General features: G+C 35.6%; 1 protein-coding gene across 1 annotated transcript in view; it reads left to right on the plus strand.

Annotated features, from left to right (window-relative positions):
* Positions 1-13,506, plus strand: part of LOC107716549 (ubiquitin carboxyl-terminal hydrolase 24-like) — a 98,085-nt gene that overhangs the window by 72,886 nt on the left and 11,693 nt on the right. Inside the window, 17 exon segments of the mRNA XM_016523025.1 lie at positions 146-319; positions 3,535-3,620; positions 3,856-4,086; positions 4,088-4,192; positions 4,317-4,412; positions 6,405-6,633; positions 6,716-6,878; positions 6,965-7,120; positions 7,212-7,282; positions 7,379-7,539; positions 7,743-7,808; positions 10,282-10,426; positions 10,552-10,700; positions 11,575-11,728; positions 11,817-11,899; positions 12,005-12,146; positions 12,228-12,347. Of these exon segments, the coding sequence (XP_016378511.1) occupies positions 146-319; positions 3,535-3,620; positions 3,856-4,086; positions 4,088-4,192; positions 4,317-4,412; positions 6,405-6,633; positions 6,716-6,878; positions 6,965-7,120; positions 7,212-7,282; positions 7,379-7,539; positions 7,743-7,808; positions 10,282-10,426; positions 10,552-10,700; positions 11,575-11,728; positions 11,817-11,899; positions 12,005-12,146; positions 12,228-12,347 (2,331 nt within the window).

Genomic DNA, 13,506 nt, shown 5'->3' on the forward strand with positions numbered 1-13,506 from the left:
TATATATATATATATATATATATAATAGAATGCAGAATCCAAAAGGGCAGTGTTTTAAACATTTTAATGAAAGTTCATATCAAACAAGCTCTTCATATTGACCCCTTTATGGATTCATGCTAACAGTCCTCTTTTTAAATTCCAGCTGACAATGAATCGTGACCAGAAGCTGTTGAATCAGCTGGGTTTCTCTGATGAGCAGAGTCTGACGGTAAAGAGCTCAGGAACAGGTACTCCATCAGGCAGTTCAGCGGACAGCTCTGCCTCGGCCAGCTCCAGCAGCAGCGGGGTCTTTAACTCTGCGTATGCTTTGGAGCAGGTACATACACTCACTGAACTGACAACTCACAATTTCCTGATACTTATTGGATCAAGTACACACTTGTGTACAGAATACATACACTACCTTTCAAAAGTTTAGGGTCTGTAAGATTTTTTTTTATGTTTTTGAAGTCTCTTATGCTCACCAAAGCTGCATTTATTTGATCAAAAACAGTAATATTTTGAAATAAGTTAAACATGTATTATGTTCCTTCAGAAAACATTCTTAATATACACTACTTTTTTACTACAATTTAAAATAACTACTTAATGTTTTAATTAGTGCTGTCAATGATTAATCACATCCAAAATTAAAGTTTTTGTTCTCATAATATATGTGTGTGTACTGTGTATATTTATATATAATATAAATTATATGAATATAAATATATATGTGAAAATATTGTCAATGTATACTGTATGTGTGTGCATTTATATATACATAATAAATATACACAGTACACACACATATATTATGTAAACAAAAACTTTGTTTGGATGCGATTAATCGTTTGACAGCACTAATTTTTATATATTTTAAAATGTAATTTATTTATGTGATGCAAAGCTGAATTTTCAGCAACATTACTTCAGTCTTCAGTGTCACATGACTCTTCAGAAATCATTCTAATATGCTGATTTGCTGCTCAAGAAACATTTATTATTATAATCAATGTTGAAAACAGTTGTGCTGATTATTATTTTTGTGTAAACTGTGATACTTTTTGTTCAGTATTCTTTGATGAATAGAAAGTAAAAATGTATAATAATTTTTTTTATATTATAAATTTATACTTTTTAATATCTAAAAATATTTGAATCTGTAGAGCTGATTTAATAAAAAAATGTTATGACAGCCAGCATTTAAATTATTATATCTTCTCACTGGTTTGAAATGGAAAATGAGTTTCCAGGTCACATGGTATTGACTGTTGCTGGATCTGTTTCAGGACCTGTATTCTGTTCCTCGAACTATTCTACCTCATGGAGCGTCTTTCCACGGCCATCCTGTTACACTTCACATCACATACGAATCTACCAAAGACACATTCACCTTGGAGGTAACATCACATGCACACACGCACACTTCTTGCAGTTCTGGCGCTCATGACTCAAATGCACACACTTATGACAGACTGTAAACAGGGTTGATATAAATGGAAGACTTGATATACATTCTCCCTGTTTGGAGAATAGAAGAGCATTGATAAATGGCAGGTGGAGGTTCGGCGTGAGAAACTAAATGTGATATTAATAAACAACAGTCTATTGGGTGATCGTGACTCAACTGACTGACTGGAATTTGCTGTGCCTGATTTGAATGGGCGAATCGAAACGGCCCTTATGTGTTTGTGTTCATGTGAATGTGTGCAGGCCCACAGCAACGAGACCATAGGCAGCATCAGATGGAAGATAGCCGAGCAGCTCAGCTGTCCGGTGGACAATGTGCAGATATTTGCCAATGACAGCATGGTGAGTCAAACACTAACTGCGATTGGTCGCAGTCATATCTGAGCGGTGCACAGGTGCCAAACACTCCTACAGCACAGGCCAGCACTCTGTGAGAATGTGGCAGCTATTATGACCGCATGTGGAGGCTTGGTTCTCAGACCGATTTCTAATTATAGTTAACAATATGCATTCTTTATTCTTATTGCTTATTGTTACCAGTGTTATTTTGGTGTTATGTACTATTTTAGTTTTCATTCATATTTTGAATAAGCCTTTATTTTTATGTTTTCAGTTTTTATTTTCATTTGTTAAATTTTTAGTAATTCTGTCATATGCTTTTGTAATTTTTTATATTTCCAAATAGTTTTAATTTGCTTGTTTTTTTATTTCAATTTTAGTTTTATTACAGCTAGTTAAACTTGTTTCAGTTAGTTGCTAATGTAAGATGTCTAATTTTCATTTAATTATCATCTAATATTTATATTTCATTTTATTTCAGGTTTTGTTCATCAAACAAAAATGTTTTTAATAGTTTAAGTTTTGATTTTATTTATTGATAATGACAGTGAAAACTGAAACTAGGACTAGTTTTCCTAGTTATAGAGAGAGAACAATAAACATAGTTTGTTTGTGTTGATTGTTACCAGTGTTATTTTAGTATTTTTTATACTATTATAGTTTTTATTGATCTGAATTAGCTTTGTAATTTTATTAGGTTTTGTTTTTTTAAATATTAGGGGTGTAACGGTACACGTATTCGTTTGTTTTTCATCTAATATTTATATTTTATTTTATTTTTATTTCCACTAACAAAAATTTTGTTTAAATAGGTTCAGTTTTGGTTTAAGTTTTAGTTAAAAGATTTGTTACTAAAATGGCCAATAATTAGGCATTTTGAAATAACTGCCTACAGAAGTCTGAACTTCAAAACTTTCAAATGTTTCATTTAAAAAAAAATAATAATAATAATATTTTAAGCATTTTTATAAAAGTTCATATTAAACAAGCTCTTCATATTAACCTATATCTGTTTGTATTATGGATTCATGCTAACAGTCTTCTTTATAAATTCTAGCTGACGATGAATCGTGACCAGAAGCTGTTGAATCAGCTGGGTTTCTCTGATGAGCAGAGTCTGACGGTAAAGAGCTCAGGAACAGGTACTCCATCAGGCAGTTCAGCGGACAGCTCTGCCTCGGCCAGCTCCAGCAGCAGCGGGGTCTTTAACTCTGCGTATGCTTTGGAGCAGGTACATACACTCACTGAACTGACAACTCACAATTTCCTGATACTTATTGGATCAAGTACACACTTGTGTACAGAATACATACACTACCTTTCAAAAGTTTAGGGTCTGTAAGATTTTTTTTTATGTTTTTGAAGTCTCTTATGCTCACCAAAGCTGCATTTATTTGATCAAAAACGTAATATTTTGAAATAATTTAAACATGTAATATGATCCTTCAGAAATCATTCTAATATGCTGATTTGGTGCTCAAGAAACTTTTTTTGGAAACTGTGATACATTTTTTCTTGATTCTTTGATGAATAGAAAGTTCCGAAGAACAGCAATTATTTGAAATAGTACATCCGTTTTTATGTTACAAAAGATTTATACCACTTTTGATCAATTTAATATGTAAATAAAATAGATTTTATTCAGAAAAAAAAAAAAAACTTGCAGACCCCATCTGATAAGTAGTATATCTGAGAAGAAGTGTATCTCAACCTACTTTATTAAACTCGTGTGTGTGATTGCAGGAGAAATCTCTTCCTGGTGTGGTCATGGCGTTGGTGTGTAATGTCTTTGAGATGCTTTATCAGCTCGCCAATTTGGAGGAACCCAGGTAAAATCCCACTACCCCTGCAAGTTATACAATTATTTATTTAAGAGGATAGTTCACTCCAAAATTGTAATTCTGTCATTATTTATTCACCCTCATGTCATACTAAACCTGTATGATGTTTTTTCTTTACTTTTGAATGGTCAGTTTTTCCTTTCTATTTGCGGACATACGTTGTGTGTATTTTGTGATTTCAGTTGACTTGTAATAACTGTGTGGCCTTCTTGTTCCTGTCCAGAATAACTTTGCGTGTCAGGAAGTTGTTGCTGCTTATCCCGACCGACCCAGAGGTGCAGGACGCCCTTGATAACTTTGTGCCAAAAGAGTCCAGCGTCTGGAGTCACCAGGTACCTGAAAGACACTCTTTGACTTGGATAATTGTAATTGTAATTACAATTACAAGCTTAATTCTAAGCTTAAAAAGCAGTTTCCACATACATAATATGAAATGAACATTCACCACTATCTTCCTTACAGGTGCTGAGCTCCAAGCTGATGCCCACATCTGATGATGAAATGGCAAAGACCAGTGTCAAATCTTTCTGTGAGAACTTCCTCAAAGCGGGAGGTCTCAGGTAGCCGTCTGCATTCCACCCACTTTTACACTGCTCCTCATGTTGATAATTCTGCAGTCTTAATGTGGCTGTATATTTTGATCATTAATTCTCTCAGTGGTGCATTGTCTCTCTCTTGTCTCAGTCTGGTGGTTAACGTCATGCAGAGAGACTCCATCCCCTCTGAGGTGGACTACGAGACCAGACAGGGAGTCTATTCCATCTGCCTGCAGCTGGCCAGGTGCGGTCTCATTTATCAATCTGGCTGTCTTCTCTTTCCCTGTTTCTCTATTTTGTTATTTTGTTCACATCTTTTCTTTGAATTCGGCACTCCAAGTGATGGGCAGCATAATAATATTTCTTTAAAAACCATTGTGTTCTGTTCCAGTCTTTTTTTACCCAGATGAAAATTATAAAAACTTTGTGTCTGAGAACATCCCTTAGACTTTTTGCAATATTTCTATAGTTCCTAAGAAAAATATTAATAATGTTTCAGAATATAAAAATTATTTCAAATGAAACAGTATACATGTTTCTACTGCTCAAGTGCAGTACCTCCACTGACATTTAGGTGGCCTGGTAAAATGCTTCTATGTAAGCCTAAGACTATTGTGAAAACTTCTAGATAAACATATACAACTATTCATGTACAAAATTATTAGGAGAGTGCTGTAAACTTTCTAAAGTTACATTAAAGTCTATACGGGACATTTTTTTTACGAAAAATAACAGGTGTATTTTTTATAGCTAGCTAAGCCATTTAATTTAGTTCTGAAATGTATCAGCAAAGTAGTTCCATCTAATTAAATATGCACTGCCATCCAGTGCATGTGTGCTTGTAATTTTTGTAAGTATGAGTTTATGTGAAATATTTATATGTAATATGTATTTTGTTTGTGATTTATTAGAGTATTGGGTCCATTAGCTTAGCAGCATGCTAATGTCAAAGTTGTGAGTTTAACCCAAAGTATACTTTAGTTTTTACACGAATTTCATCATATGTGACCCTGGAGCACAAAACCAGTCTTAAGTCACTTGGGTATATTTTTAGCAATAGCAAAAAAATAAAACATTGTATGGGTCAAAATTATCGATTTTTCTTTTATGCCAAAAATCATTAGGATATTAAGTAAAGATCATGTTCCATGAAAATATTTTGTACATTTCCTACTGTAAATATATCAAAACTGAAGTTTTGATTAGTAATATTCATTGCTAAGAACTTCATTTGGACAAATTTAAAGGCGATTTTCTCAATATTTAGATTTTTTTGCACCCTCAGATTCCAGATATAGTGCCGTTAAATCACTCCTTGCTGCGGTGCATTGATTTAGTGCAAGTGGGGCACATGTTTTCACAAATTAAAACGGAGACAGCTGCACATTTCTGTCATATTGCACTATAGTGTGTCATTCTCAAAATATCAAACTGTTCTGGATGGACGTGTGAATTCAGTCTTATGTGACCCTGGACCACAAAACCATTCATAAGTCGCTGGGGTATATTTGTAGCAATAGCCAAAAAACATTTTATGGGTCAAAATTATCGATCTTTCTTTTATGCCAAAAATCATTAGGATATTAAGTAAAGATCATGTTCCATGAAAATATTTTGTAAATTTCCTACTGTAAATATATAAAAACTGAAGTTTTGATTAGTAATATGCATTGCTAAGAACTTCATTTGGACAACTTTAAAGGCGATTTTCTCAATATTTAGATTTTTTTGCACCCTCAGATTCCAGATTTACAAATAGTTGTCCAAATATTGTCCTATCCTAACAAACCATTCATCAATGGAAAGCTTATTTATTCAGCTTTCAGATGATGTATAAATCTCAATTTCGAAAAATGTAAGCTTTTGTGGTCCAGGGTCACATATAGTATGCGTATATTGTACACATGCAACCAGGTCCACAAGGTTGCAACACTGGCTGCCTGTTTTTCTAAGACCTGTACAAAAATAGCCAGTTATGCTGCTTGATATTGCAAACTGGTATTTGTTATAATATTATTTTAATTGTAATTATTATCATGATCAAAAACACACTTGTTTGTAGTGCAAATAGTTGTACCGTTTACTGCTAGTTCTTCTAGTTATGTGCCAATAGCAGCTAATGAATCAAAAGTCTCGCACTTTCACAGAAAATAGGTTAATTCTGCGTTGCAAAATAAGGTGGATAATTTGGGCTTTAGCATTTGTTAAAGGACTTGCTCTTTGTCTCCTCCTGTAGGTTCCTGCTGGTAGGGCAGGCTATGCCTAGTATGCTCGATGAGGAGTTGAGCAAGGAAGGTCTGGACACTCTGTCCTCTCGGCCGTTCCGTAACGCCGGGCGTCAGAGCGGCCGACAGCTCTCCGTCTGCGGGACTCCAGAGAAGTCCTCCTACAGGCAGGTGTCCATGTCTGACAGATCCTCCATCAGAGTGGAAGAAATCATCCCGGCCGCCCGTGTCGCCATACAGGTGTGAGAGAGCATCCGATGCTTTACTAAACAAATCAGATTTATTTCTGATCTTCTCTGACTTCTCTGGTTTGTCATTGCAGACAATGGAGGTGGGAGACTTCACATCCACAGTGGCGTGCTTCATGAGGCTCACCTGGGCAGCAGCTGCAGGCCGATTGGACCTAGTTGGAAGCAGCCAGCCAATCAGAGAGACGACTAACTCGCTTCTCCCGCTGGGTGTTCGCAGCAGGGTCAGCAGCACAGGTGAGACTCTGATCGGTACTGGATATCTCCCTTTTAGTCGGACTTGTGCATCACTCTAAATGTTCGTGCTCATGTGTGTGTTGCAGGAAGTAACTGCAGCTCAGGCAGTGAGGGAGAGGTCACCACGTTGCAGGCTGGGATATGCGTCAAACAGCTGTTTGTGTCCATCAAAGACACTATTATTGCAAGAGAAGCACTCTCTTTACTCGTCACATGCCTTCAGCTACGCTGCCAACAGCTATGTAAGAAAGAAAAAAAACACTGACACATGCGAAATAGTCATCAAGAATCAAAACACTTAAGGAGTCGCTTTGTTTCCTGTTCTCTTTCAAGCTTCATTTTACAATCTGCCTTCTGTGAATGATTTCATCATTGATATTCTGCTGGGGTCGCCCAGTGGAGAGGTCAGTGTTTGCGTTGTAGTCCTGACAAAATTAAACTTGTCTCTTATTAAGTATGACCTCTGAGTCCAAATGTCTAAACTCCTCCTTTGTTCACAGATCCGACGTGTAGCGTGTGATCAGCTGTACACTCTCAGTCAGTCAGACACCTCTGCATACCCTGACCTCCAGAAGCCCAACCTCTTCCTGCTGAAGGTGGTTCTGACAGCCCAACTTCCTCTCTGGTCTCCCACCAGCATCATGAGGGGCATTAACCAAAGGTCAGAAACACTAAACACATTATTTCTTCTCTCTTAGGGGAGCAGTTAGTAATCTTATTTCTCTAAGTGTATAATGACAAATGAGACTTAAATGAAATTCTTACTATAACAGGCCCACAAAGTAATTAAAACACTGTGTAGACATTAGAAAAGCTATGAAATGATGAATATCTACTGAGCTAAGCTGATGATCGTGTTTTTAGGTTGCTTTCACAATGCACAGAGTATTTTGATCTGAGGTGCCAACTACTGGATGACCTGACCAGTGAGTGTTTCTGCCTTATTTTCATAATAAGTATATAATATAAATGTCAGTTTTCACAAAAAAAATGCACTTTGGTCTCCCATTATTTATTTTCTGATTATTCAGTCATTCCATGATTTTGATTATAATAAATATAGTTCATTGTAGTAAAAAAGTATTTGTAATTATTAACTAATTTAATTATGAAAACATTTTGCCCCACGTTTTTTTTACTTGCAGCCCTGTTTTTTCCTTATTAAAAATAATAGTAATAACATTCTTTAAAATTGTGATACATCATGTGGAGTGTTTCTACAGCATGGAGGAAAAAAACAACGAATCTCCTTGAGTTTTCTAGTGTAATGTTGACTGCATTTATCATTCTTCAACCCTGTTACCCAAGTTATTGTTAGAAAATGCAGACAAATGTTTGTTTATTTATTTATTTTTCATTTATTTGAAATTTTAAATCATCAACTACTTAATCAACACTTAGTCCCAGACCTGATAGTCCTTATTGAATGATTACTTGGTTTAAGCCTATATTTCTAGCCCTGTTACCCATTTTGCCTACAGTATGATATTATAAACATTTTATATATATATTTTAGGGCTGTCAAAATTAACGTGTTAATAACGCAAATTAATTTTAACGGCACTAATTTTATTAACGCGCGATTGATGCAGCGCATATTTTCTGTTTCAGGGTTTCCGCGGGTCCTTAAAAAGGCTTAAGAGGTCTTAAAATTAGTTGCATCATATTTAAGGCCATAAAAGTCTTTAATTGTACAAGAAAGTCTAAATTTTGCTTTCAAGAGGTCTTAAATTTGGGGAGGGAAAGACAAGAATTGCAATATGGCAGCTCCTGCGCTGCTTTGTTTACAGTCGGAGAACCCGCTCTATTTTTGCCGTTCCGACAGCGCCTCCTGCTGGCAGAGAATGAATTTGCATTTTTAATAAGCCAGTCTGGTGTTATTGCTCAGATCAATGTGAACATCCACCCATGTTTTTATGTAGCAAACACGAAGTTGTAAATGTGAACTGGTAGATTGATAAGAAGATAATGCATTATAAAAATCTAAACAATTAAAGGGTTAGTTCAGGTGTATTTGACTTTCTTCTTTCAGACGAATCCAGTCGGAGTTATATTAAAAATTGTCTTTGATCTTCCAAACTGTTTAATGGCAGTCAGCAGGTGTTGCAGTGCTTCAGTCCAAAAGAAGTGAAATAAAAAGCACCCATTCATAATAAAAAGTGTCTCACACGGCTCCGGGGGGTGAACAAAGGCCTCCTGTAGCGAATCAATGCAGTTCCGGGCGGATGACGTATGAAGTCGTCTTTCCGCATGCGCCGCTCAAAAGTAACGAACGCGGAAGCGCAGGGGAGAGATCAAAACAACGGTCACGAATTAGAAGTACAAAACGAGGATTTGTAAAGAAGAATGTTGGAGGATTTCGATATAAGCCAAGAGGAGACTGGTTTTCCTTTGCTAAAGTAAGGAAACTTTGCTTCCTTTGCGCCTGTTAACACTTTAATTCCATATTGTGACATACTTCCGAGAGGAATTAAATATTGAATGAGAAAAACAGAGGGCGTGGCTTGTTTTCTACTACGAACTGATTGGATGTAGTAAAGTAGGCGGTTTCATTCAGAACAACACTGACAGTTGGAGGGGCGTGTTTAAGGATGTTATGCTCAAGCCCAAGCCGTCAAACTGACGCCATCAGAGGAGGTCCGTCTTTTCAGAGGGGAGGTGCATTTTCAGATTTGGATTAAAGAATACGAAGGCAAACCAATTTTTTTTTTGTGGATTGACTTGCACGGATTAATTGTTCACCATAAAAATAGAGTGTGCGCTAACAAAATAAATAGTCAATTTTGATTTCATGTGTACTTTAAAAACTTAAAAGGTATTAATTTAAAATACATTTAGAACAGATAAAAATGTGCGATTAAGTTGCGAATAATCACAAGTTAACTCATGACAATCATGCGATTAATCGCGATTAAATATTTTAATCGATTGACAGCCCTAATATTTTTACATTTATTTACATTTCCTATTTAAAAAATCATTGAGTTATTTTGTTGTTTTTATTGCTAGAAAAGACCAGTGACCAACTATATTCATGATTTCGGTATCGGGGTTATAAATATTGAAAATGAATGGAGCATTAAATAAAAAGCTTGATGATCAATATTTATATGAGATTATCAATATTTTATGAACGTCAACTAAACAGTTCACTAAATCATTTGCTCAATGTAGATTGTGACGTAGATTTTAAACCCAGATGAAAATAGCGCAAAAAAGCTTAAAATTAACCAGTTTTCTCCAACAGTTAAAATTATCGGATGCTAACATTGTCTTCTATGATGTGCAACACAAACACCTCTGCTAAAATCTCAGAAAAAGTAGTCTGGGGTTTCATGACCCTTTAAATACATTGATACGCAAGTTGCTAAAACTGCCTTTAGTAATTGTGTCTGTGTCTCAGGTGCAGTACGGTCAGCAGTCGTCTGGCGGCGTACGAGGTGCTGGTCATGTTGGCCGACAGCTCTCTTACTAACCTGCAGCTCATCACTAAAGAACTGTTGTCCATGCACCACCAATCTGACCCATCTCTCACCAAAGAGTTCGACGTGAGTCCCCTCACCAGTCCTTATATCTCTTGGATGAAGTAGAAATTATTTTTAATTGCCCTGTTCTGCTATAAGGACTTACAACAGATACTTGCGTACATTTCTGTCATTGTGTGTGTTGGCAGTATCTTCCTCCTGTAGATAGTCGTTCTGTGTCTGGGTTTGTGGGACTGAAGAACGGAGGTGCAACCTGCTACATGAATGCAGTGTTCCAGCAGCTCTACATGCAGCCTGGTTTGCCTGAGGTAAATGTTGCTCTCTTATTATCACTAGTGTAAGGTTAGCACACACTCTCACCACTAGGTGACGCCCTAACCTAGAAGTAGTAGGAGTGAACTGGATAGAGGAAGTGTTTATTGCTGTATTGTGTTTGTGTGACATAGTTTGTTTTAAAATGTAATTTCTTAAAATTTGAAAAACTAGTTTTTCATTAGTTTTAGTGTAGTTTTTTAAAAACATTAGCACCACAAATTGTTCCATCTACTACCTATGGTGACGCATAATACACTATTAAAAACATCATACTCAATACTGCAGTGAATGAATCCAATATTTACGGATAGTCAGAAGTCAGCATTGAAAATATTGAAACTGAAGTTATTTTCATTGTAATTCTATTTCGTTTTTTTATCCTATTTGTTCACTACATTTATAGTTTCTGAACTTTTTCAATCTCAATTATTTATATATTTATATATATATATATATATATATATACACTGGCATTCAAAAGTTTTAGATTTTCTTTTAAATAACACTTTTGTTCAGCAAGGACACGTTGAATTGATCAAAAGACATTTATAATGTGTCAAAATATTGTTGTTTTTAATTAAATTGTTCTTTTGAAGTTTCCATTCATTAAAAAAAGTCCTGGAAAAAATGTCATGTTTTCCACAAAAATATTAAGCAGCACAACTGTTTTCAGCATTGATAATAATAAGATAATGTTTTTGAGCAACAAATCAGTATATTAGAGTGATTTCTGAAGGATCGTGTGACACTGAAGACTGTCACTTTAGAAAACTGTTATTTTAAAGTGTAATAATATTTCACAATATTACTATATTTTTCATTAAATAAATGCAGTCTTGGTGAGTATAAGAGACTTTCAAAAACAATCTTACTGGCCCCAAACATTTGAATGGTAGTATATTACTGACTACGTACTTCATTGTTCTCATCACTTGGTTGATCTTGATGCAGATATTTAAGATGTGGAATAAAGAATTATATGTACGAGAACAGCAGGACGCCTATGAGTTCTTCACCAGTCTGGTGGATCAGCTTGATGAACATCTAAAGGTACAGCTCACCTGATGTCCCCTGCAAACTCAAATGCTCATACACAGTCTGAAGTGTGTTTGTAATTCGCCTGATGTCTTCCTCATAGAAAATCGGTCGAGAGCAGATCTTCAGAAACACATTCCAGGGCATTTTCTCTGATCAGAAGATATGTAAAGACTGCCCACACAGGTAAGGCTTAAAGGAACAGCTCATAGTTTACTCGCTCACATATCATTCCAAACCCATTTTCTCAAGAAGACTTCTTAACAACATTGACTTGGGTATGGTTTTTAGGTACGAGCGCGAGGAGACGTTCATGGCTCTGAACTTAGGGGTGACATCCTGTCAGAGTCTGGAGATCTCTCTCGATCAGTTCGTCAGAGGAGAGGTCCTGGATGGCAGCAATGCTTATTACTGCGAGAAATGTAAAGAGAAGGTACCGTCTGATGTGTTCTCATTCATAAAGACCTGCAGGGAAATACAGCTGTACGTTGTGCTCACACATTCTGTGTTGCAGCGTATCACAGTGAAGCGGACCTGTATAAAGTCTCTGCCCAGCGTGCTGGTCATCCACCTCATGCGATTCGGCTTTGACTGGGAAAGCGGCCGGTCCATCAAATACGATGAGCAGATCCGAGTAAGACTATACGCAGCTGCAGCTCTGCTTCAGTTCACATGTTATGTAGTGCTGGCCTGCAACTGATAACTTATCAAAAAACGATTAATTTGTTGATTATTTCCTTATACACTACCATTTGGGGTTGGTAAGATTTTTTAAATGTTTTTGAAAGAAGTCTATTATTTAATTAAAAATACAGGAAAAGCGGTAATCACTTTAGAAAACTGTTATTTTAAAGTGTAATAATATTTCACAATATTACTATATTTTTCATTAAATAAATGCAGTCTTGGTGAGTATAAGAGACTTTCAAAAACAATCTTACTGGCCCCAAACATTTGAATGGTAGTATATTACTGACTACAATACTAATATTTTAACTCAATTGTTGTTGTTTTTTCCCCAGTTTTTGTGTAACAACTTTTTTTTGGAGATTGTCTTTATAATAGGTTAACAATATTAACCTTGTGTATGTTATAGGCTGTCTTGTCAATTGAAGATGACATTGAAAACCCAGAGGAGAGTGTGTTCTGTCAGGTGCAGTCTCTGTTTGGTCACCTGATGGAGAGCAAACTACAGTACTACATACCTGAGAACTTCTGGAAGGTGAGATCTACCTTTATGATTTGGCTGGAAACGTTCGACATGCACACAGTGAACTGAATTTGGAATAAATGCTGCCAAATGTCTAAAATACTAAAGAGAAATTTCTAATGTCAGATGAGAAATGTATTTAAAATCTACTTTTATTTGATCTGTAGTTTATTAGACCCTCCACAGCATTTGAGGAAAAAGATATCAATTTGAGATGCTTACATGAAAGTCATGCATATTTAGAATGCACTGTATTGTTGTAATGTATTTATATATATATATATATACAGTGGGTACGGAAAGTATTCAAAATTATATTTAAAATTTCGTTTTTTTGTGATTAAGCTATAGCGTTTCTGCATTTATACTAAATGTATTTAGACTACTGTTTTTCATACAGATACTTAGAAACCATGTAGTTATATTTTAACCATGCTATATGTGTGGATTTAACTGTGGTTATCATGATCTAAATGTATGCTACTATGGAAGACAAATGGTTAATTTGTAAAAAACTCAAACAGTTAAATTTCACCATATAAAAATGAGGTTGTTACAATTTTTACAGGCTTTACTGTTTTTG

The sequence above is a fragment of the Sinocyclocheilus rhinocerous genome, unplaced genomic scaffold (assembly GCF_001515625.1).
Source record: "Sinocyclocheilus rhinocerous isolate Xijiao unplaced genomic scaffold, SAMN03320098_v1.1 scaffold570, whole genome shotgun sequence".
In the NCBI taxonomy this organism is placed as follows: Eukaryota; Metazoa; Chordata; class Actinopteri; order Cypriniformes; family Cyprinidae; genus Sinocyclocheilus; species Sinocyclocheilus rhinocerous.